Below are 27,908 nucleotides of genomic sequence, written 5' to 3' on the forward strand. Positions count from 1 at the left end.
ATGGCAACAAAAATAAAAGACAATAGTGTAGTGGGGAAGGAGAAGAAGGTTGCATCTTCAAATTCTTCCATCACAAGCACCAAAAAGAACCCAACCAAGACATCCTCAACAAACAAGGTGACTTCAAGCCCATCATCGGAGAAACAAATCCCTAATTATCTTAAGCCCACAATAAGCTCAAAACTCCTTGATTCTCACTCCTCCTTCAAGCTTCCTAGGAATGATGCTCCCACCAAGCCCACTCCAAACAGAAGAAGATCCATGGAACCATCATCATCTTCAAGGGTATTAAAACAAGCACATTCACCCTCTCCTTCAAGGCAACATAGGGCCCTTGTGTCTCCTGGTCCACGGGAGAGAGCCCTACAACTTCGAGCTTCGAGTCTTCCTAATAAAACTTCTCTCAACCCTTCAAAACCTACTCCCGATAGGCTTTCAAAGACCTCAGTAGGAGGGAGAAATCCATCATTAGGTGGCAAGACTGTTAAGAAAAGCAGCAATAATGCTTCTACTTCAACTCCTAAAAAGGTAACAACTCATTCAAAGAAAATTCCAGAGACTACCAATGCTACTCGACTACAAGGTAAGGAATCTACAAGTGAAGTGGTTGAAGAAGTGGAAAATGTGAAGAATATAGAGAATCTCACACATCAAGTACTTGACTCTGAACATGAACATGAACGTGAGCATGAGCTTGATCATGAAGAGCATGGTGAAGAAGATCATGAACATCAGCATGATAATGAAGAGCATGAGCACGAAGGGCATGCACATGAAGAGCATGAACATGATCATGCAGAAAATAAACACGAGCAGGATCTTGAAGAGTCGCATGACCATGATCATGCAGAAAATAAAGACGAGCAGGGTCTTGAAGAGTCGCATGATCATAATCACGAGCATGATCCTAAAGAGCACGAGCATAATCATGAACATGACCCTGAAGAGCACGAGCGTAATCATGAACATGGCCCTGAAGAGTGTGAGGATAATCATGATCATGAAGAGTGTAAGCAAAAGCTTGAGGCGAGTGATGAGCCTCATGTTCAAGAGGGTGATGAGAAGGACATTCCTAATGTCTTGGAAGAAGAAAAAGAAAAAGAGAATGATGAGACAAACCAAAGTGAATGCAACATTATAGAGAGGCATTCAAAAGATGAGGATTCAACAATGGAAGAAGTTGAGGTTAAAGAAGAGGAAGAAAAGAAAGAAAGTGGGGTTGTAGAGGAAAATAATGGAAGTGAGGGGAAGAATGAAGTAGAGGTAGTAGAAGAGAGGAATGAAGAAGGAACAAGTGAGGAAGTTAAAGATTGGAAGGAAGAAGAAGGAGAAGATAAAGAAGTAGAGAATGAAGTGAAAGAAGAAAAGGTTGCAGAAAATGAAGTGAAAGAAGAAAAGGTTGCAGAGAATGAAGTTAAAGAAAGAGTTGAGGAAGCAAAGGAAGTAGAAGGAAGTGGTGGGGTGGAAGGGGAGAAAGAGGCTGAAACTTCCATATCCAATGATGCCATTGAGGAGGAAGCAAGAAAACAATTGGAAGCTAGAAGGAATAGAGTAAGAGCATTGGCTGGTGCATTTCAAAATGTCATTGACCATCAAAAAAACAAGTGAATAACACCATGTATAAATTTTATCTAAGATAGGGAAATTAATGAAATAGAAAAAAAAAACACCTAAATTAAATAGATTTTAATGTTTGCACCTTTCTTATTTAAAGGTGAGAAAGACATGTTCAGCATTTGTTGATTTTCTCAGCTAATTGAGTTTCACAAATGTAACCCAGTAATTATGTACAATTACAGAATTTAAATGCATACTTGTTATTTTTTGTAATCTTTTACATTTTTAAATATTATGAGATATTATATTTTTAAACATTCACGTGTTCGTTTAAGTTATTCCTTTTTTTATATATTTGCATTTGGTATATTTATATACATAAAAATACCAATTTTTATAATATTTAGTACCATACTAAATTTAATTTTGAATATTCATTTTTATGAGTATTTATGTTCACATGCACTTGAACTTTGTGTGTTTGTAATTAGACATTTTTAAACATAATTATTATAAAAAATTAAAATATATTTTAAAGACAGTAGTTTTAATCATTTCATATATCTATCAAATATTTGAGATTTGAATAAATAAATAATAAGTATTAAATATATTTTGTTCAAAAACCATTGAATCATTTGGAATATATTTTTTTTAATTATTTATATTTCTACAAAATTTTAAGATTTGAATAAAATAAAATAATAATAAATATTAAAAATATTATTGTTTAAAAACTAATTATGATTAAGAAAAATTAAATTATATATTATTATTATTATTGTTATTATTTGTAAAAAAAATATATTAATATATATAATAATATAATATTAATTGTTTCCTTAATTTAAAACAAAATTGTGTGATAAATAAAGTACTATTATTTATTTACATTTAAAAAATTAATTATTAAAACTGTATAATAAAAACAATCAATATGAGCAATTTAATTTTTATTAAATACAAAAATATGTTTGCCAATTTTGATTAGATCCTAACAATCTACAAGTAAAAATGTTTATAATAATTGAATTAATTGTTTCTCAATTTAAAGAATTAGTTACTATTAACATTTTAAGGTAAGCACACTAAGTTACTATTAGGAGATTTTAATTTTTACCGTACTAATTAAAATTTGAAAAAAATACAATTTATATAATTAATTTGTTGTTCACTGTTTTTGGACAAGCGAACCAAGTCATTTTGATTTCTACTTACTAATTAAAACTTGGAAAAAAAATATTTACAATTAATATGACCATATTGTTCTCCACTTAATTATTGAATTTGTAAATTAAATCTAATTTTTTTTTTAATAAAATATCACTGAAAAAAATTACTAATAGAAACTACTTTTAGAAACCAAAATAATTAGTTACTAATTTAACTAAACTAGACATCATTTTATAAATTAATAAATTTATTAATATCTAGAGTAGTTTCTATTATTAACTTTAGTTTAAATCTAATATTTTTTTTTAATTTAAAATTTTTAAAAATTGATTCTTAATTTATTAGATAAGATTCATAAATTTTTACAATTATAACAACTTCAAATTATTCCTAGTCTTTGCATTTATTAGATGATTTAATTCAAACATATTAAGGAAACATTTTCCAATCAAGATATAAATTATATATATATATATATATATAATTATAAGAGTTAATAAATTACATTCAAAACCATTAAAAAACCATTAGCTACTCATAATAATGAGGGTTATTTCCAAATACATAGATCCCTAGATTTCTTTCTTACTTTATTTCTCTCATTATTATTAATTATTAAAACAGAACATGCATAAAAGAGAATAATGTACTTAGTCATTTTTAAAAGGTTGGACGATTAGAGAAATCTTTGTAACGAAGGAAGCACCATCAATTGAATACTTGCAAATTTTTCCTTAGCCATTAATTGGGTGTAAGATTTTCTTTCCTTTTTATTACATATGTATTTCTATGATTTCATCTCAAAGACTAAAATTATAAAGATTTAAGTCTTATAAAATTTAATACTTTTAATCTTAAATAAAATCACAAATCATAAAAACAAAGTGTTTCTAAAAAATTTTACAAAATTAAAATCATTAAAATATATCTTCACTGTTTCTTCAGCAACAAGAAATTCAAATTAAGCAATCTTCGAGACAGTTCCTTCAAGTGCATTGTCCACCAGGAAACTCAAACAATGTCGAATTATTTGAAACAAACACCAACACACAAACACATTTCACATTAAGAAAATAACTTGTTGAATCACTTTCTACTCACCATAGAAACTATCTCTTATACAACATAGTTTGGTTCCGAATAAGCTATTCTCTCCAAACGTAGTTGTCGCCGAAATTTAGCAATAAAAACCTCAGCCCTTTTATCAATATCATCTTCCGAAGCACAAGATATTGTTCTTCTGTAATCCTCAGTGATTTCTTCATCCACAAGGAACCTTTGTTTGCCCATTTGTTTATGGAACAAACTGCAGCATCTTTGTTTTAAACTTGTGGAGACACCAGAATGCACTCGCCATGAGTGCATCAGAGTCTTCAGTTTCTTTATAAATCTATGCATTTGTCTAATGGGTGGTGTAGATTTCTCTCTATTCATTTGCTCACGTATTGCTTTTGATGATCATGTGCGAGTGCCAGATAGTGTTTTTATATGATTGAAAACGAAGTTTCTTACAGAAATTACGTTGGCGCGCGTATCTTATAGCTGAAATGATTGGAGCAAGGGAAGATTGCGCAGCAGGTTTCAAGAAATACTGTAGCAATAACTAAAGTCTTTTCTCGAACTTAAAATTAGTGAATTACTAGGATGTTGCCACCACCCAGATGTCGGATTCATTTCGAGGAAGCCATTCATGTATTTTCCCACTAATATAAAATTATTGACTTTAAGATTTGATTTGAAAAAAAAAATGTTTCTTGGGTTTGGGCCATACACCCCTTGTTAATTAGATTTGGTTGATTCAAATTTCTAGATATCAGTTTGTGAGGTAAGAGGTGTCTGATTTTTTAAGGATTCCATTTGTGTTTTTCCTACAGAGAAGGATTGGGAGGAAGAAAAGAAAAAGTATTGACAGAAATCAATTGATGGCGTATTATTTTCTTATGAAATGAGTATAATGAAAGAAAAATGGTTCATGGAGACGTTGGTGGGGCTTGTGTCTTGGCTTTGATGAATGAGTTTTTTGGGCATCTTTGGTGGTACGCTTGGTTGGGGATGGAAAGTGACTAGTGAGAGATTGAAAAAGGCAGAAGAGACAAGCCAGAAAAATGTTGGAGGTTGGGTTGTGTTGTGTTTTCTGACCTTGTTAAGGATAGGGAGCAAGAGGTGAAACAAGGGAAGGAGCTAATTTCTTTTGTGTTTTTGACTATTGTAAAAGGTTCCAATTTTTATATCGGTGATATGTCAAATCCCAAATAATATATTATATATTATATATTATATATATACATGTTTAGAGATCTTAATATAAATTATCCAATTTAGTAACAACTCATCTATGGTAAGTGTCTAATGTACATTGTGTCTACACGTAGTTATTTCTTTATGTTAATGATAGAGAGATGAGATATAAAGAATTATTGTGAAATTTTGTTTTTTTTTATTGGACGGTCGAATTATGTTTCAGTTTTCTTTTCCATACTTTCTGCTATTTCTTGAAGTTTCGGTCACTCGATCACTCGGTCTTTTAGGGAATGCCGAATGAGAGTACCTGCAGAAGTCACTCCGATGCTCAAGTCAGCAAAGGGTGTTCGACACTCGGATGTCAAAGTATAGTAATTAATAACATACCTACTTCTTGGAATGTACGTTATTTATATTATTTTAATGGGTCTACCTTATTGGGTCAGATTAGTGAGGTTCTGCTTAGAGGTGTATTACCTAGTTCTTAATGGTGTCTCAGTTTTACTGATCTTGATTGAGCATGATTGGACCGAGAATGTCAGTTCGTCCACCTGGATATGGGTTCATAGGTCGGTTTGATCGCTTGGATTCATAGGTTGATCTGATCGCTTGAGCTGAGACAGGGTATTAACCGTTCAGTCTATAACGGTACAATTTACACACAATATTTTAATTTTCTGGCAAGGTAAATAGATTAATATTAAGTCTTTGTATCTTTAAGAAGGGACTCTTAAATAAAAAAATATTAAATATATTTTTTGTCTATTTATTATAAGTGCGTGAAATTAATTTTTGTTTGTACTTTAAATTTTAAATTTTTTGATAATTACAGTAAAAAAATGGTTAAAATGAATGATTATAAGTTTTTTTTATATATAATAAATTTTAAATTTAAGTTAATAATAATGATAAAAAATATCTCAACAACCTAGTTCCCTTGAAAAATGGTTGGAAACGTAAGGCAAAGAGTGGTTCTAATGAATTAGTGCGTAATTGAGTAGGTGTTGGTGTGGTGAGTTTTGTGTCTGGAAAGAGGCAAACAGTGTTTGAAATTTAAGATGTTGGGCCAGTATCTGATCCGACACATGATAAGCCATTATTATCTGAGACTAGGCTATGGGCCACATTTCATTTAAGTCTTTGACATTGTTTGTACGACATGAATTAGGTTTACATATTCTGTCAACTCACTCCATGCTCCAATGCTTTCCCCATTTTACCCTCCTCATTTTCTCTTTTATTAATATTATTATTTAACTCTTTTAATATTACGAGATAAGACCAATTAATTGCATCATGTTAAGATTCTAAAGAGACAATTCTTCCTTCAATAACAATTTCTCTCACAGGTTCAGGAATTTCTTTCACATTGGTCTGGTGTTTTCATATCTGGAAAGTGAAAGAAAAGTAATTTGAAGCCACTTTTGTTCAGACTTCAAACACTGCTATTATGGTTGCGTGCGCCCGAAAACTCAAGGAATTTACAATGCAACTTGTTCCTTATTCAGAGAAGTCTTCACGTAGGTTTTTTTTTTTTTCAAAATTATAATAGATAAAATTTGAATTCCTTCAATCCAAATTATTTTATTTTTCAGATATTTAATAGATTTTTGAATTTATTATTATTATAAAGTGGACTTTAAGTCTAAGTCAACTTCATAAAACCGGCTCGTGCGTGTGATAACATATTATGGGTGGTCCGATAACAGCCCGAAAGCGGGTGGCATGATGAGCCCAAGACAAACACTCACTAGGATAAACTCAAAATGACTCTTATACCATATTACAAAGTGAACTTTAAGCTTAACTCAACCCCATAAAACCAGCTCATGGGGTGAGATTTGCACTCACTTATATACTACGAAAGTTCTAATCTCTACTCGATGTGAGATTTTCAACAATTATATTTACTTTTATTAAACCTATTTTTTTATTAAAATTTTCTAAAAAGTTTAACTCTAAATTCAATACAAATTATTTTAATTATTATTGATCAATGTTATTTGAAAATTTATTTCGCTAACATTTGTTTAGAACAATCATAGTTAAGATTAACGGAAGTTTTTTCTCATAAACATTAGAAAAATAACAATAGACTTTGGGCTAAAAAAATTATTGACGATATCATTTAAAAAAACAATTGTAATTGATTTTAACTTGAAAAAGAAAAACATTGGCAACGTGATTTTAGAAAGTAATGTTGAGTTAGGGATACTCGACTTTTGATGATTTAATGACTTAGGTCGAGATTGATGTAACTGCCGATCCCAGCCGACCTAAGAGAAAAATATACGGAAAATGAAATGTAAAAGTGAAAATAATATACAATTTTTTAAACCTTTTCCCTTTAGATGAAATTTAAAATTTTACAGATTTTAAATAACTAAATCACTCTTATAAATTTATAGAATTTTAATTTTGTTCTCGTTCAAGTATTTTTCTGAGTTAAGGTATGATGAACTTTTCTTACAATATTCATGAACTGTCACAAATGAAAATAAAAAAAATGGATCCCTTTTTCGTTTGATTTTTCTCTATTTATAGATCCATATTTTTCTAATACAGCGGGCAATAAAAAAAGGTCTTTGAGAATTTTGCTGGAAATTCGACGAGAATAAAAGTTGATTCATCCTTATACAGTAAATATGGATATTGAAATTGATCACCTATTTTAGTAAATAAAGTTTTAAAACATTAATAAAGTTGATTTTTTTTATATGGGTGATCATTGTTTATAAGGGTTTTTTCGTAGTGTATATTGTAAGTTTTTCAGGATATAGTAAGAATTTTTCAGACAATTTTGATGATGTGAACTAGCAATCAACTCTTTTAAGATCCCATGATCCCAAAAAATATTTAGAATAAAAGAAAGAAAAAGAACGAATGAGAGAAAAGAAGAAAGAATGCAGTCTGAGTGGTGATGTTAGAGCATTCTCATGCCTCTTATTTATAGACAAAAAGAGAAGCTCAAAAACCACAAGAGGAGAGGAAGAGAGTTGTTTCGACGGTTCGGAGGTGACATTGGAAACATCATTAGAAAAGTTGGGAAACCACCAGAAAAGGAGGAGGAATGTGGAACAAGTCTTGCAACGTTCCAGAGGTTCATTTTGAAAACTAGATCTGAAATAGATGGAAAAGAAACCTCCAAAAAAAACGCAAGAGTTTCCACGACGTTCTTCAATATGCAAAACAAACCACCGCTCTTCGTGCACTGCAACGGTTCTTCTTCTACAACAGTCCAACACGAGAGTACTGAGGGACATCATTTTTTCGTCCCTGGGTGTTTCCCAAAGTCTCCAACTTAATAGAGGTGGCAAAATGGGTCAATCCGACCCACCATTGGTCTGTTAAAAACTGACGGGGCAAGCTAATCCGATAAGGTTGTGAGAACTGAAAAATAGTAACATGTCCCGTCATAGGATGAGGCTGGTCCGCCATTTCTCAATTTTTGTATTTTTTTTCTTTTTTTGTAATTTTTTTGTTTTAGATATATTTATTTGGTTATAATCATTGATAACACTTTTTAGACAATAAAAATAGAAGAAAGAATAATAAAATTAGTTCAAATTTTAATATTATAATTAAAAAATATTTAATACCTAACAAAATAAGTTAAATATCAACAATACTTCAATTAATCAAATAATATATAAAGAATCTAATGTAAATAAAGTTCTATATAGTGGTAAAGTTCTCCGTCCTCTTCCTGTTAGATGAGAGTTTCTTTCACTAGGTTGGGTTAAAATTAACATTGATGGGGCTATTAGGGATATCCTGGTTTTGCTACTTGTGGAGGTATTTTCTGTGGGAGTATGGAAGAGTTTATTGGTGTTTCCTCTACGTTTTTTTGAAATTCAGACTGTTATGGTTGCTGAGTTTTATGAAGTTATACATGTTATGGAGAAAGCTCAAAGATGAGACTTATTAATGTCTGGCTTGAATGTGATTCTGTCTTGGTTTGTGTTGTGTTTACTAGGACTAATGTTCTGTGAATGCTTCGTAATCGATGAAATACTTGTCTTAATTATTGTGGGAAAATCAGATTTAGGGTTACTCATATTTTTCGTGAAGAGAATGCGTGTGTTGATAAGTTGGCTAATTTAGGATTTATTCATAGATAATCATTTAATTGGTATAATAGGCTTTCATCTAGTATGTTCTTAAACTTCTTTATGAATATGCATAGTTTACCTATGTATCTTTTTTGTTAACATATGAGTTTCGGTCTAATCTCTCCTATTTTTGTATTTTTTTTAATAATACGTTGTTACTTAATGTGTTTGTCTAGCTGAGATGTCGTTGCATAATGATGTCTAACTTAAAATCTTTTATATATATAAAAAAAAACATTGATTAACACCAATCTTTATTCTATTATTTTAAAAACATGAAATCTCTCTTTAAAAATACTAAAAATAAAAAAAATGTGTTTTGTCATCCCTATAAAGCTTCACATCTATAGTGAACCTCTCCTAAATGCCGACTTGGGTCAGGAAATCTCTTTTAAAATTATTCATTAAAAAAATATTTTATCATTAATATTTAAAATTCTTTGTTAAATTAATTATCTTTTAAAAAAATCTCATCCGTCTATTGATATTTGTGTTGTTCACTATTCTCTCTTTCAATCATTAACGTGTCTTCCTCGTTAAGAATATAGAACTTATCAAATCATGAATATAATTAATATTTCATTGTGCGTTAGCATTTTGTGAAAATCGTAATCGATAAAAATACAAAAGTTATAAATAGTAAGTTCACTTTGACATGGTTATGATGATAATTCAAAGCCATCTTTAGCGACATTCACGTGAAAGTCACTTAAAAAATGTAGAAAAACTTTTACAGATATTTTGCTAACATAGTTTTTTTTTTAAATTATTTTTGCATGTCCTTTTTATTCTTTGATATTATCCACTTCAGAATGATAAAAAAATATACCTATAAAAGAAAGGATAATAGACTTTACAACAAATTAAAAATATATTTTCTCAATGTTTAGGCAAAACATTAACTTGATACTTAAATTGGAGAAAAAGTTTTCTGGGAGGGTTTTTTAGCCACATGAGATCAATCACGATATGTAAATACTTGTTGAGTCTTGGGTTAATTAGAAGTTTTACATTAATAAATAAGATAAATAATATTAAAAAAAATCATAAACTTATATATTCTAAGATTTTTTTATTTAAAAACATTGGATACTATTCTCACCTCAACTCTGATAAAGATCACTAAATAGTCTAATATAATTAATTGTAGTTGTACTTGGTTAAATACATACAACAACAAAATCATATATATATTAATTGTAGAAATAAAAATAATTAGTTATTATATTAATTAAATTATAAAATTATAAGTTATTTCAAAAATTTAAAAAAATTATTAATATATAAAATATTTTTTATTATTAATAAATAATTTCTAAATTCATATTTACTTATTTATGAAAATTTTAGCAACTATCTAATTAATTAACGATTTTGATAACTAATTAACTATTAATTTTAAAATTATTTGCCAATAACAAAAATTACTATTAAATATCAATAATTATTTTAATTTATAAAATAATATTTAATTTAATTAATATAATAATTAATTATTGTTCTCGAACGGGGATTGGGACCTAGAGAACTATTGAGAGAATTCGTCTTCTTCCTTTCTGTCAGTCGTTCGTATTGCTCTTCAACCCTCTTTCCATGCACGCTCCTCATCTTTCTTCCTTAGCCTCAATTCTCGATCTTCTAGTGATTTTTAATTGGGGAGGTACATGCAGAACACACTTTGACGTTCAAGTCAGCAAAAGTATTCGACATTCGGTTGTTAGAGTACTATAGATAATGACATACCTCATTCTTGGAATGTGTACTATTTATATTACCTTAGTGAATTTTTCTTATTGGACTAAAGAATCGCGACTAGGACCGCATTACCTAACTTTTAATCATGGATTAACTTGGCTGACCTAACTTGAACGTATCTAAACTAATGTTATCGGTCGGTCCAATAGACGTGGACCTCAGATCAGATCGTCCCAATAATAAGACTGGGACATGACATTGATTGTACAATTATTTTTTTCTCGATAAATCATATATCTTTAGTCTTATTCAACTTTTTCTTTCTTTATATTAAATTTTCTTAAAATGAAAGACAGTACATTTTGTGTAGTTTGAGTCTCTAATAAACAGGGGTTTGGTGGTGAGTGCACTAACAGCAGGAGAATCCAAAAAAATTGCAGCAAAGGCAGAAAAAAGGTCAAAAGATTCGGTTGGAGTTACGATGGATGTTACCTTTTTCCAATGGTGTGATGAAAAAATGATTCCAATGCCTGTAAGTACACACACACTCGTGCTTTCTCCAATCAACAAGGATATGGGATGCTTGAGGGTCAAGGGATAAACGCCATGATTGTCTAATGGGGTCCAGCACAAACTAAAGCATCATTAAAAAAATGCTTATTGCACTTCAATATTCAAATTGACTTCTAACTCTCTCTCTCTCTCTCTCTCTCTACAGTAACAAACTCACTTCTTTTTCTTCTTTCTTCTTAGAAAGCTGAGAAAGCATGGGAATGGGGCCAGTAGCAATTAGGAACTGAAGAAAATGGTCACGGACCACGCTTACTGTGTTCACAGTTATCTCACTTTCTTCTTCTTCTTCTCCTTTTAAATTAGCAAATGAAGAAGTTACTTCATATTTTTAGAATTCATTCAGTCAATTCTTCTGTTGAAGCAGTTTTATATGGTAATTTGGAGCTGCATATTTCTTTTAAAAGGAAAAAAAAAAATACACTATCGAAGAGAAACAGTGGTGATGTGAAATGATGTGATGCAGTTTCTCCATGAAATCATCTTGTTCTCTTTCTAAAAGTAGGGAAAGTGTAGGTTAATTACTTTAAAATCCAGGTAAATATAAAGATTGATGAGACGTTTGTTATACTTTATTACTCACATTCATATCAGTTTTGCAGTTGATAATTTCAAATTCAGTTCTCGACTTGTTCTATTCTTTTCTAATAATAATCAAATTATTATCAAAGTTTTTATTTTATTCGGATAGGGGAACTTGCATTGATTATAGAAAGTCTATCACGAGTTATTGTGTGTTTTTGGAAAACTCTTTAATTATATGAAAGTCTAAAAAATATTTGCTTCTTTTTCTTGACCTTCCATTGATATTTGTCACATATTATTCTTCTTCAGTTTATCTTTCCAACTTTTTAGGTGTTATTCTTTTCTTTCTTGACTTCCATTGTGACACACTAGTGTTCAGTTCTTCTTCAGAAGAAGATATAGAGCATTAACTCACTTGTTTGTGAACTTCAGTGGTTATTACAATATTTGTGTCATAATTTGCATACTAATATTTCTGAATCTCATGTTGTCTATTGTGACAATAAACATGCTATATACATAACAAAGAATCTCACATTTCATGAGAGGACGAAACATATTGAAATTGATTGTCATTTCGTTCGAACTAAACTTTAAGAAGGAAGATCTCATAATATTTTAAATTTTCAGTTGTAACTACCTTTTCAATAGTAAGTTTTATTAGTTGTAACTGCTTTATCGGTTATAACTATTTTGTCAGTTATAATAGGGTAAATTCCTTATCTAGCACCATTTACACTTTTATTTCCCTAACTAGCACCTTTTTGTTTTTATTTCCCTTTTGTTTTTATTTCCCTACCTAGCACCCTTTTGTTTTTATTTCCCTAGCATCCTTTTATTTTTTATTTCCCTATCTAGCACTATTTTAAAAATAAATAAAATATTTTTTTTTATAATTTTAATTTTGAATGTATTAAAAAATAAATATTTTTAATGTTTAAAATAGTTAGAAATATAATTAATGAATAAAAAAATGAGTTTTTACAAAATAAAAATAAAAAATTAATAAATTTAAAATGTTTAGTTTAAAATTATTTTTTTTAAGAATGAAGAAAATAAAAAATTAAACCCTACAACAACATAAAAGTTGAATTTATAAACATAAATTAGTATTTATTTTTATTATTATTGATGATGTAATCATGTTAATTTGAAGTAAAAAATACAGGACATAATTATAAAAAAACCGAAGTCAATTAGTATTAATTGACAGTGGACACACAAATAATATTAAAGTGTCTACCTTAAATGCAAAATTCTAAAAAAAAAACAAAAGCAAATGTTACACTTAATACTTAAAAATGAGAAGAAAAAAATGCAAAAATAAACAAGTCTAGAAAATAAAAACAACAACAATAAAATAAAAACAAAAAACAGAAATAAATAAATAATGACAGAAAAAAATAATAACTAAAAACATAAAAGATATAAAATAAAGGCAAAACAAGATAAGATAAAAATAAAAAGATATAAAAAAAATCCAAATAAGATAAATATAAGAGATGTAAGGCGATACTTAATAAGTATATGTTGATCATAAAAAAGAAAATAAATGAAAGATGATCCTTCATTTAATATTTTCTTCAATGGTATAACTAATGACGAGAATTGCACAATCCAGTAATGCTGGGACAAGTTCTTTAGGTGTGTCCTGGTGTTTGACAGTATGAACATTTTTTTGTTCGGTCATGTTGTTCTCTTATGCCCATATCAGTTCTTATTCAACTTGATTTTTTTATAATTATGTCTTGTATTTTTTACTTGAAATTAACATAATTACATCATCAATAATAATAATAAAAAATACTAATTTATGTTTATATATTCAACTTTTATGTTGTTGTAGAGTTTATTTTTTTATTTTCTTCATTCTTAAAAAAATAATTTTTTTAAACTAAACATTTTAATTTTTTTTTTAAAAACTCATTTTTTATTCATTAATTATATTTCTAACTATTCTAAACATTAAAAATATTTATTTTTTAATGCATTCAAAATTAAAATTATCAATTTTTTTTAATTTATTATTTATTTATTTATTTTTGAAATAGTGCTAGATAGGAAAATAAAAAATAAAAGAGTATTAGATAAGAAAATAAAAACAAAAGGGTACTAGGTAGAAAAATAAAAGCAAAAGAGTGTTAGATAGATAAATAAAAGTGTAAATGGTGCTAAATAGAGAATTTACCTGTTATAATATAACTGCTCCCTATCAGTATCAATTATATTTTTTTTTAATCTTTTTATATGTTATATAAATATACTCAACAGTATAAATGGTAATAATTCTTATTAATAAAATTTATTATTTTCTTTTCTCCCTTTTCTCTTTCTTTTTTCTATATATAAGATATACAAAACTAGTATTCTCACTTTCTTAGTGCTTCTTGTGTATATGTTTTTAGTTTTTTTCTGCAGTGGTACGGAATGGGAATATAGTTCCCCAATGATCGTGTTTAAACATTACAACTATATTTCTTCTGGTATCTACCCGGGATCGATCACTCTAAACAAAATATGATAGTTTAAAATTGTTATAATATAACTCTATAATGATTAATACAAAAAATTGATTAATGATAATTTTCTAAATAAATTTATTAAAAAATAAATTTTAAATTTAACTTAACTTTATAAATCTGTTTATAAGATTGAAATTTGTACTATAAAATATTTTAATATCTAATGATAAGATACACATATATAACTTCAATTATTAGTTTCGATAATTAAGTGTTGACTTGAATGTTAAAAAACTATTTTACATATTCCTCTGCCCTAAGATCAAAATTCACTATAATATAATATCTGGATTAAAAATAATTTTAAATTAAAGACAAAATAGTTATAGTAAAAAAAAATATTTAACTCTTATTTTTTTATTCATATTAATTATTAATTATAAAAATACAAAACAAAAGAAATTATACTTTATTCTCCCTGTTATAATTAATTATTTCAAAATACATAACAACTATTTCATTTCATTCTCTTTTCTTTTTCATTTTAAACCAATTAATAATTACAACTTTAATTTCAAACAAATTTAAGAAAAACAAATGATTTCCCCCTTATATAATTTTTTATTTACCTCCGTCATAAACATTAAAAAAATCCTCCCAAAATTTAATTAATTTTTTAATAAAGTTTTTATGGAAAAATATTTTTAAACATAAAAATTACAATACACATATTTTTATTAATTTTATATTTTCAACTGTATTTTTTTATCTTTTTTTGAATTTACAATAAACATCCACAAAAGTTTTATATTTTCTCTATTTAAAAATTGTAAAATATTTTAATTCTCTTCAAAACCAAATTACATTCTCATACCGGGAATGGTTCTATTCGCGGAAATAATCTTGAAACAGGTTCAGATTCAATGGGGAACTAGAAAAACAAATTCTATATACAGTGAAAAGAAAATTACCTAATTTTAAAAATGAAAATAATTAGTTATTATTTAATTAAATTAATTTTTTTTATGAATGTTTAAAATAAATTTTATTATTAATAAAAATTTATAAAATAATTTTAAAATTAATATCTAACTCTTAACTATCAAAAAGTTTTAACTACTTACTACTTTATTTTTTAAATTAGTATCTATTAATCTTTTAAAAAATAATTTAAATTTAAAATATTAGTAACTAAAATTTAAATTTAAATACTTAATTTAGATACTGATTTAAAACTATTTTATAATTTTTTATTAATAATAAAAAATATTTTATATATAAATAATTTTTGAATATTTAAATTAGTATCTAATTTAATTAATATAATGATTAATTATTTTTTATTTTTAAATTTAGTTTTTATTTAATAATTTTTTTATAATAATAAATTTTCTCTTCAGTTAGTACTTTCTTTAATGAGATTTAGGATAAATTGAAAATAAAAGTGCCAATAAAATGAAATTGTTTGAATAAAATAAATAGAATAGATAGTGTACGTATTTGTTTAATTTCTTCAGTTTTTAATGAAAATATTGTGATGTTGTTTATAAAAAATGATCGTAGGTGAACTCTATATGCTGAATGAGTGAGTAGAGGAGTTGAAGGAGATGATTTTTGGTCAAGAATATTGTATTTGTGTAAAGATATTTGCAAATTTTGTTGGGACCCATGTTTTTGCCAAATATTAGTTCCCATAAATACCATATGTTTTTAGCCTAAAGAGTTTCCTGCATTTTGTATATACAGATCTAGATGTTGGCATAAAGATATGTTTAAGTCCAAATATGAATTAGAGAATTTAAGTTTAGTCTTTTTCTACTTTACAAATTATATTTATAAAATGATTTTACAACTAGTATTAAAGTTACTATAATATATTATTTTCCATAATAATAATAAGATTGTTACTCTCATGCTATTAACATTGTATTATTAATTTATGGACAATAGAAAATAAGTTAGTATAAAATATATCTGATATATAATGTTGGGTGCCTTATTAATTGTAAATTTAGGTAAGATATTTTGTTCAATTATTTATAGGTATTATAAAAAGTTTGTTTGTAAAAAGAATATCATAACTGTTTTATCAATCTAGAAGTCACAATCTAGATTATCTAATCTAACATGATTAAGTTGATAGGTAGCATATTAATCATTGGTTGAATTGATTATGCTAGTATATATGAGAATGCTAATAGTTAGATGAGGTCATTAGTTATTCTGTTATAGATGTGGAAACTAGTCATAAAAATAACTAACTAACATACAACATTTTTTGTTTGGTAATGTACATCAATTAAAGTAGAATGGTAGGGTAGAATACAAGGTAGGATGTTGTATAAGTAAAACTCTTTTTATGGGTATTATGTAATCTGATTTTTTTTTTTTTTTTTTTTTTTTTTTAACAAAGTTCAACTCCTAGTTCTTTTATGTAGGTAGTGTTATTTTGGGATATAGTGTAGGAATTTTGTGGTGTTATGATTTGTATAAGGATTAAAGTATTTCTGAAATAATTTCCTTTAATTTATTTTTTCTTTGTTGATAAAAAACTGTGTTAGTACTTAACTTTTAGTCTCAAGTTGAATAGGTTAAAAGATCTGATCAAGTTAAAGATTCATCTTTTAATAAATGATAAACAAATTTCTATTTATATAACTTATCGTCCAAAAACTTGAAATAATTTATAATTTATAGTAAAATAAGATAATAGTATATTTAAGAATTTAGATCAATCAATCTTCTTATATTAATGGAGTCATGAAGTTAAACTTTGACTTGTTATACCAAACAAAATCAAATTATGACTTTAAACAACAATGTGAAACTTCAACTAATTATATGAATTAAGATTGAATTACATTTATAAACCATGAAATCAAACTTTTATCCGATGTATGAACCACAATTGAGTTGTAGCTTTAAAAACAAAGTTGGTCTTTAACTAACTGTACAAATTAAGAGCCATAAAAGTTTAACTTTAGCCAATTATAAAAATCAAGACGGAGTTTGTAAGTTTAAACCAGATGTTATATTGTAGGAACAAAAACTAAATTTTTATAAGTTTTTAATGAAAAGTAGAGGGTCTAGATGTAAATTATTGAGTCTAATAATCTTTAATTATTTTAAAACATAAAAATTAGAAATCTACAAAACATGTATTTATATAACTAAAAATATTATTGTACTGACTAGTCAGGAACTCGACCACGATAAGAAGTTCATGTAACGAAACGTGACCGACCAACCTATGGCGATGACCTATGAGTTGACCAAGTCAGCAAGGTTAACCAACAATGAATAGTTGTTTAGCACAACCCTAAACATGAATCAACCTCTTAATTCGGCCCACCAAAAAAGGTCCATTAAGGTAATATAAATAGTACAGATCCCAAAAATCAGGTAGTATTCTGACAACCGAGTGCCGACACCCTGACTGACTTGAGTGTTTGAGTGTCTTCTGCAGGTACTATCCCAACCTATGAGACCAGATGACCGAGAGGAGGAATACGAGACAAGAAGCTAAGAGTGACACCGACCAAAAGAGGAGCAGAGCAATCGTTCTTTAGATCCCAACACCCGTTCAAAAACAATTATATAATATATAAATAATGTATTAAAATGATTATAGTAATAGAAGTAAATGAGCAGGAAGAATCCACTTTACACACGAAACAAACATCATTTAAGTTAAAAACAAAAAGAAAGTGACAAGGAAAATAAAAGAAGCTTCCTTTGGCGTCCGCATTCCCCGCGGCCTCAAATATTTTAAATCACACCCTTAACTTTCGGATTCATATATATTAAAATGTTAATAAAATGGAAACTAAAAAGAAAATAATAGAAAAATAAACCGTTGGATTGTGAATGCTGAATCCTCCAATCATAGTGAAATGTCTTCCTCATTCGAACATGGCACTGCATTTGTTTTAGCACTGTTAATGAAAATAAGGACACTTTTTTTGGCAAGATTATTGTTTTAGCAGAGTCGTGTTTTTCTCAGGTGCTTTTCTCCTACAATCTCATCTTCTTCTCTGAAAGTTTGAAAATAATTTCTGGATATTACTTCTTTTAGTTCTTCTTCAAAACGAGAGCCATAATATTAACAAACCTTTGATTAACTTGGGTATAATCAAACTATTATAGGTTTGTTCCTTAGAGATAGTTTGGTAAATGAGAAGGGGAAAAAAGAATGGTAAGTGGTTGTTAAAAGGGAAAATACAAAAAATTTATGGAAGAATCAATGGATTTCTAACAATGGCGTTGCATCCTAAGTTGCTTTAAGAGTTTTTTTTTTAATATACTGAATGTATATAATGATATATAAAATAGCAGTAAAAAGTAGTAATAATATTAAATAAGATGATATTAGTAAAGAAATAAACAACAATAAACAGAAATACTATTATTGAAATAAATAATGGTCAATAATTAATACTAACATTAATTAAGTATAATAATAAAACATTAAAATTAATTATAAATAAAATAATAAAATTGTTTTATAAAGTAAAATGATTTTCAAAGTCCTTGTTTAAGTGTTGGAAATCCGACATCGACTAGAGATGAAGACATTTCATTGTATATAAGTGAGTCCAAACCTCATCTCATTAGTCGGTTTTATGGGATTGAGTTAGGCTTAAAGTTCACCTTGTAATATTAAGTGTGGGTTATTATAATTCATGATTACTTGCTTTTAGTTTTTAAGGTTTTGGTAATACTTTTTTTTTGTTTTTGTGGGAGACTAATAAGATTATAAGATGATTTCAGTGTATTGAGATATTATATGTTATAAATATGTCTAAGATCTTGTTTATTGTGATATTCAAACATGTGCATTCATTTGAAGGTCCATTTAATCTAGGTCATCTCTTAAAATGTGATGTAGTGATTTATGAGTTGTGTCACACTGAAAAAGTCTGAGAGAATCATCAATGTGTATTAGTCTTGTCGGTTGAAAATCACGGTCTGTAAATTTATCACCTTTCGAGTTAATGTTAGTTATCCCTTAAGTGAACAAATAGTTAATACACTAATTATTTCTTTGTACCTTCACATTGTGATACATGTTAATGTCAACTACTTCTTTGGATAATAACAACTCATTTGTAGTAGTTTTCCATTTCAATGATCGTTTTACATCCACAATGAAAGGTTTATATTTCATATCTCATACTTCTAAAGTTATGAAAAACTCGTATGATTGTTTTCTTTGTACTTTGATTCAATTGATGCACATTACATTTGGAGGAACTATATAAATGATATCATTGTCAACTACAATTCATAGATGAAAGCCGCTTTTCATATCATGTTATTGAAATACTAATAAATGAATACTTATCCAAAATGATTAACTGGACAATTGAATTCGATTGCAATAGTTTCATGGAATTCAACTCAACATTTAGAAGGTTTTTTTGATAAAATTATGTTCCTTAGGCGTTCACCAATGAACCAAATATCAACCACTCCATGCAATGTCAATGATTGTTTTATGTTCTATTTTTCATATGTCGTTGTTATTTGTTTGCTTATATTCAACTTTCACATAAGTTGTCACTGTGTTTGTGTATCATAAATCGCAGTCAAGAATAAGATAGTTGTCACTGTTCCACTGTTTGTAACCATACTCGAAATATATCTTAATGATGAAATGACTTTTAAGATTAAATGATACTATAAGGAGGTTCAACACCAACATTGGATTTCATTAACAATGTTCAATTATTGTGACAAGTGTGGATCAGAATCTTCGTATCTAGTGGTCCCATACAATTGCATCATACATTGCACATGCAATAATAACTGTTGCTTTTTCAAATCTATTTTGCACCACCCATTCAACATAACACATGATGAACTTAACCACCACCTATATATATGGCCATTACCTACAACTATTATCAATCCAATTGACTCATCATTTAACACCTAAGAAAACATACATGACTTCTAACTTCTACAACTTTTACTATGTTGGTGTATTGTAACCGCAACATCATTACAGACGATAAGTACTTTGTCTGTTACGTCAGTTCACACACGACTTGGGTTACAAACGATGAAACAAAAAATTCTCAATCAAATCATTACAACAACAAAGAAGTTGTACGTTGTCAACTTGCAATATAGGTATCTGATATACATCTTTGTCACCACATGTTCATATTGTTCATGTAAGATTTTTAAAGATGAGAATGTAGAACATTTGTTCTTTATGGCAACAAAATAGGCTTCCCAAGTTCAGGTCAAGTTAATGACATATATTCGTGAACACAAACCACACCCAACCTCTTATTCTATTAATGGAAAAAAAAGTTTAATAATTCTCTAAAGTTAGAGTGATGTTGTAATGAATAAAAATGTACTACAAATCTCAAATTGATGTTTAAATTATTAGAAAAATCATTCTCAGTTAAATAAAAAAGAAAAGCATTTATTAACGACCATCATTTTCTATGTTAAATATTGTCATGTCAACATAAACTCTAACTAACATTATAAATATTGTATATCGATGTAGTAGTCTTAAACATACTGCTACTAATGACTCTTATTTTAGTTTTTACATATGCAAAACCTTGTTTAACGAGCCATTTTTGTTATACATGTTTCTTTAAAATTATGTGTAACAGTTTTCATCTTTGTTATGAAGAAAAGTTCTCAAAATTGAGTTTGTTTTAATCTTTATTGTTAGAGATGTTTCTTCACATATTAATATATAACTGTTGTCATATTTATTAGAAAGGAAAGTTCTATAATTTCGTATAAATGTTCTCATATTTATTAGAAAGGAAAGTTTTATAATTTCGTATTGGTTGTGATATTTTTTTAAATTTAAATTTCTTCAAAACTAAATATTACAATTTTTACACGTTAAATTTTTACCTTTCCACATTTTATGTGTACAAAACCCTACTACACATAAAATAAAACATTCATTTAATCAAAATTAATCTATTCATTTATCATCTTCAAATTTTGACCAATTATATATTTTAATTTTTAATATTTTCTAAATAACATTTTGCATTTATAAAGAAACACCTACTTATTTATTATTTTACATATAAAATAAACCTACATAATTACTTCTCTACCATGTTTCTCTAAATTAATTAATTAATATATTACATACACTTACTTTTTAAAATTAATATACTTTTTAAATTAATTAATTCAATTATATCATATACACTCGATGAATTTCTTTTAATTCTTTGCAAATTTTCCTTATTTATATTTTTTAAAATATATCTATTTCTAGATATTTAACTCATTTTCCAACTCAAAATTCCATTTCCCAAAAAACGAATTCTGGCTCATTTTCCAGTGCCAAATCAACAAATTTCAAAGTAGAATCAGACTTTCCATGGACTAAATACTAACCTATATCTAAAATTGTGTTACCTTAATAAATAAATATTGGATCCTATATCTAAAATTGTGCTACTTGATAAACATTGAATGCACTGTACAATCTGGAAAAAAAAGCAAAAGTGTTGTGTGAAAAAAATTTCTATTTTGGGAGGTTTTAATTATGGAGACATAAAATAAACCCTATACCACCATCTACTCCTCTCAGATATCATGCTCAGTTATTCCTACATCCACTAGCTGTCTACTAGGCCCTACAAAAATAATATTAAGTAATCTTTATTTTAATTTTTTCATTCAAAAAAATTATTTTCATTTTGTTTGTTATTTATTTATTTGTTAGAGAAAGAAGTTTTATTTTAGTTTGGGTATGTAAAAAAATGATATAATTTGAATAATATATAAGATAAGAAGAGAATAAGGAGAAGTTATGGTTGGAATGTAATGAGAAGAATGGAAAGGAAAAGGAAAAGCATGAAATGTTATATTATGTTAGGAGTGATCCATATGCGGCCACAGACCCAATGGCCCCACTTCCACACCCGTTCCCATCCCCAACTCATTTTCACAATCATTCACACTTTTCTTCATCTTCTTCATCTTCATCTTCATCTTCTTCTTCTTAAACTCACTTCTCTTCTCTCTTCTTCACTTCATCGCCTTCAAACACATCATGGTTTACTTCGAAGGAGAAAAGGAGCACAAAGACCTTATTCCGGGGTTACCCAACGAAATTGCAGAGCTCTGTCTTCTTCACGTTCCCTATCCCTACCAGGCTCTGTCACGCTCTGTTTCGTCGACGTGGAACAGAGCAATAACGCATCCCTCCTTTATCTTCTCAAAGAAGACCCTCTCCCACCCAAACCTTTTCGTTCTCGCCTTCCATTCCCAAACCGGAAAGCTACAGTGGCAGGCGCTCGATCCTTCTTCGGCGCGCTGGTTCCTTCTGCCGCAAATGCCCTCGCCGGGGGACGCCTGCCCGCAGCGGCTCGCGTGCGCGGCGCTGCCGCGCCAGGGGAAGCTCTTCGTCGTGAACGGCGCGGAGACGCTGGCCTACCGCGCCGCCACGAACCAGTGGTCGGCGGCGGGGGGGCCGGGCAGGAGGGGGTTCGTGGCGGCGGAGGGAGTCGAGGGGAGGATCGTGGCGGTGGGGAGAGGCGGAACGGGCGTGTACGATCCCGAGAGCGACACGTGGCGGGAGGGGAGCGGGTTGGGAGGGGAGCTGGAGAGGTACGAGGTTGTGGCGGCGGGGGGGAGGGTGTACGTGACGGAGGGGTGGTGGTGGCCGTTCATGTTCCGGCCGAGGGGGTGGGTGTACGAGGTGGAGAGGGACACGTGGCGGGAGATGGGCATCGGAATGAGGGAGGGGTGGAGCGGGGTGGGCGTGGCGGCGGGCGGAAGAGTTTTCATGATCGCGGAGTACGGAGACTCGCCGGTGAAGGTGTACGACGAAGAACGCGACACGTGGCGCGTGGTGGGAGGTGGGAGATTCCCGAGGGAAGTTATGAAGCGGCCGTTTTGCGGCACGGGGTTGGACGACCGAATCTACGTGGCGTGTCGTGGTTTGAACGTGGCAATTGGAAGTGTTGAGGTGGTCTCAGGCAAAGGCAAAGGTTGTGGTGGTGACGTTATTGTGACGTGGCAGGTGGTGGAGGCTCCGCGTGCTTTCCGTGAATTCTCACCTTGTAGTTGCCAAGTGCTCTATGCTTGAACATCAACATCATCTTTTTCCTTTCTAATCTAATTTTCTTCCATGGATCGTTCTTGCTTCAGACTGATTTTCAGGTGTGTTAATGGCGGAATCAATCATACCCAATCTCACCATGTTCCCATCTACTCTAATTATTTTAATTATATACCCAATAATATTAAATTTAAACCCATGCTTTTATTTTGCTTTATCATCGTTGTCACTTTAATAAATATATTTTCGTTCAAGAAAAAGGTAGGAAGCAAGTGGAAGAATATTAGTTTTTCCAGCACCGATCCATGGTTTTATTTTGTTGGAACAAAAGGAATGCAAATCATATCTATCCTTTTTTTAAAACATCAATAGGGTGGAAAACGATTAGACTGTTTAACTAATCTCATTATTCAATCTAATAATTGGATTAGGTTTTACATAATGATGTTGTCAAATCTAACCTAAATCAATCTCATCCATCACAAATGCATTGCACTCATTTAGATTGGATCGATTGGGACTTAACTATTACATTTATTTCTTGCATATTATAAACATCTATTAATAAAACACAAAAACTCAATTAATTCAAGATTTTAAATCCAACCATAAGATTGTTGCACATTACCAACCCCAAAGAAAAACACACTCACTCAATTACTCAAACATTTTAAATCTAAAACAATATTTCAATTTTAAAACAAAATTCATTTCTCCCAAGTTATCAATAAAAAAAAATCTCTAATTGACCACTTCAACATTAATGGTTACATTAAATGTGTACATGCTAGTCACTAAGTCAGGTGTGTTTTGGTTCATTGAATTCATCCATATTTTCTGTTTCTAAAATTATATATACAATAAATTTGATAAAATGTTATGTTAATTCAAATCAAGTTTGTAGGGTGATTAGTATCTTCTCTGATAAAAACCATTTTTTAATTTAGTAAGAGACTCATAAATTTATTAAAAGTTAATTTTATTTCTTTCATCCAAACACAACCCTTGTTAATTGGTTCTCTAAATTAGAAAAAATTATATATATAAAACTTTATGAAACTAATTAATACAAGTTTAAGCTTTAAATATTTAAATAAGAATAATATGAAAAATTATAAGATAATAATTATATATTTATTGTGACGTGGAAATAAAAATAGATAAAATAGGAGACTTATGACTATTTTTTTTTAAGTTAAGAAAAAGATACTAAGGAATAGATAAAGTATGTTCTTAGTCATCTGTAATTTATTAAGACTGTGAATACTTTACACTCGTTTCATGCCTACTATGTATTTAATAAAATATATTGAAATACTTTCCAAATATAACAGTAATATTTTTAGAAAATCGTAAATATTTATATTTAAAAACAATTGTTCGTTGTTATTTAAATAAATTTTAAATTTAAAACTGATCTACAGAACATGGTGGATTTGCACTTTTTCTTTTTTGGCCCATTACAACCCGAAATCAACCGAATGCCTTTATCAAATTCCACCCTAGCATGATACCAGACCCTATAAGCTAACCTTTAATCTTCTATCTTCAATTATCTTTGCTAATTTGGTTTGTTAATTTTTTAAAGATCTATTATATATGTATAATTTTGGCCAATCAACTAAATTTATTCACAACTCGCGATAATTTAATAGATTGAGATATTTGTAACATCCCTAACTTTTACTTTTTAAAAAAAATAAAAATAAAAAAAATATGCGTACAATATCTAACTAACGTACAATATCTAATTAACATATATAAACATATATTGTTTTCTCAAATTTGTATCTCAAAATATATCCCTCTTCATAAGGATTTAATATATACATCCAAAAAGTTTAAAAACAAAACAAAACAAAGCATTCAATTTAAATCTATCTAATCCTTCTGCTGCTCATTGAGGAGCTCTATTACCTGCAATCTCATCTGCTCCCGTGTAAATACACGATCACCACCGTGTAAATACACGATCACCACCGTGTAAATACACGATCACCACCGTGTAAATACACGATCACCACAGTTAGAGAAACAAACACAAACAAATAACAGGGTAAGCTATCTATATAAAATGTTTTGATATAATTTAAATTTCAAATTAATAAGCATAATTCATCAATTCTCATATGATTTCTCAAACCATCAAGTGTCTATTACATTCATAAAATTCATTTTTCATATGTCAGACTTTTATTGACTCACAACACATAGACACTTGACTCTATTTCCGGAAGACTCGTATATTGAAATTAGCATCCAGAGACCTGCACCTGTCATACTACTGCTGTGAAACCCACACAGCCATGCACATAATTATCTCAATATCTCATCATCTTCATATGACAGGGTAAATCCATTTGATATGCTCTGATCAGTTCTTTCAAACCTCAGAATCAGCCAAATGGATCTCCTTCGACTCTCACCAACTGAATAACTTCATCTATTTGATTCCATTATATCAGTAGAGTCAGGATCGTCTCATTCACAGGACACTCACAAATCAATACACCCTAATAACAATCTCATATTTCCTTTCCTGAAAATACTACGTCTTGATCACACTTTAACCTCATTACATACATCATTTAACATATCAATGCACCACTCAATCACTTCATATATATATACTTTCTAAACAATCCAAATATATCTCAAACTTTACTTAAAACACATAATTAATTCCAAATATATGCTCTTTAAATCAATCATCATCTGAAATCACACAACCACTTCTCATTCAAACATCTCACTTAAGTAATTCAACCAAAATATTCTTACTCTATAGAGATTCTGATCGGGTTACTCTATAGAGATTCTGATCGGGTAGACTTGTAGTCTTTGCTGCCAGGAGTCTAATGGCGTACTCTGATCGTCAAACAGATGAACGAGGAGGTCAGAATCTTAGAGAGAAAGGAGAGAAAGGAAAAGGGAAACTTTTAGAGAGATGGTGGTTATTTTAAAATGAAACCTGAATAACTGAATTTTCTATTTATATGTCATTTTCATTTTAATAATAAAATATTCAGGTATCATTTAAAATATACCACTTCTACTCTAAGGTTATTTTCTAGATCCTTACAATATTCAACTCAAACTCAACAAATTCAGCTTCACCTTTTATCATGAGTGTTAATATATTAATAGCCATACTGCCTGATTACAATAAAAATCAAAGACAACTTATTACTGAAATAAAACCATTTTAATGATTAAATTATAGTTATAAACTTGTATTGTATGTAGTACAGATACTATATACTGACACTTGATACGATACAGATACGGAAATACGTATAATTTTTAAAATATAAGATACGAAAACACGTATAATCTAAATATTATATAATTATAAATTATAGAAATTGACAATAAATATTTATATGCATTAAGTATGTTTCAATGTTTTTTTTTACAAAAAGATGTTTTTCATAACTGGTTAAAAGGATTTGTTTCTTATTTTTATAGTCATAATAAAAATTTATACAATAAATTTTAGTTTTTAGAAAATTAATGTATTTTTTTTTTTAAATTGTGTTAGGCTCTATGCAAGAATTGTTAAAATTCCAACAAACTTTTTAAATTAGACACTTCACTCATATATGTCCTACGAGTGCCATACGAATATTGATGTTCGATACGTGTGTTTAATACGAACATGTCATTTAAGATAAATGTCCGATTTTAATATCTCTAATGTGGTTGTCAAAATAATTTTTTTTTTTTATCATATTGATAGTTGGCTAGGTTGAGATAGATTAGTCCATTTTTAACGTAATTTTTAAATATTAACAGTTATAAAAATAACAAGCCTTATACGTCCATTTTAGCTTTAACAAACCGTGTAAATGTTATAAAAAAATGTCAGAAGAAATTTGCCCATCTTATTAAATACATTATATGATATATACGGCTACGAACAGACGACGCAAATCCCAGAATTTATTCATGGAGCAGTTAGCACCGCTTTAGAATCTGCTTTACCAACAACTTTACGGCGCCAAATACGTCACCCTTTATTCTCACAATAAAAAAAATGTAGTAACATAGTGAGACTTCTTAAATTGCTGTACACGTGTATAATAATAAAATAAGATGAGAGTAATTATGTAATATTCTCGGATTTGAGGCCTGAAAACGATTCCTTATTGCTTCTGTCTTTAGTCGGTCACTGATCTAACATGTTACCAGACCTACATATGTTCACGTTTAAGGTTATGTTAAATAACTCTTAATCATGAATTAATCCCGCTGACTTGGTCAACACATGACTCGTCATTAAAGTCGATCGATCACGTGATCTTATAATTAGTTGAGTGATGAAATTCCTGAGTTGGTCGGTCGTCCTATTACATGTACGAAAACAATGTTCTGAACCTATAAATTTTTTAAGGCACTGTATATAAATAAATTTTATATTTTATGAGGATTTATAATAATTATATCATTCTGGAAGAAAAGGAGACGTGTTGAATTGTGGCAAGTGAGGGCATAACAGGAAGCGGAGAG

General features: G+C 29.1%; 2 protein-coding genes across 2 annotated transcripts; both read left to right on the forward strand.

Annotated features, from left to right (window-relative positions):
- LOC137822260 (uncharacterized) lies at positions 1–1,608 on the forward strand. The gene has a single exon (XM_068627150.1). The coding sequence runs from the start codon at positions 1–3 to the stop codon at positions 1,606–1,608; it is 1,608 nt and encodes a 535-aa protein (XP_068483251.1).
- Positions 1,609–22,138: 20,530 nt separating this feature from the next.
- LOC137821618 (F-box protein AFR) lies at positions 22,139–23,616 on the forward strand. Its single transcript, XM_068626300.1, has one exon. It carries the CDS (start codon positions 22,389–22,391, stop codon positions 23,424–23,426), a length of 1,038 nt encoding a protein of 345 aa, XP_068482401.1. The 5' UTR covers positions 22,139–22,388; the 3' UTR covers positions 23,427–23,616.
- The last annotated feature ends 4,292 nt before the right edge of the window (positions 23,617–27,908 follow it).

The sequence above is a fragment of the Phaseolus vulgaris genome, chromosome 9, assembly GCF_000499845.2.
Source record: "Phaseolus vulgaris cultivar G19833 chromosome 9, P. vulgaris v2.0, whole genome shotgun sequence".
NCBI lineage: Eukaryota > Viridiplantae > Streptophyta > Magnoliopsida > Fabales > Fabaceae > Phaseolus > Phaseolus vulgaris.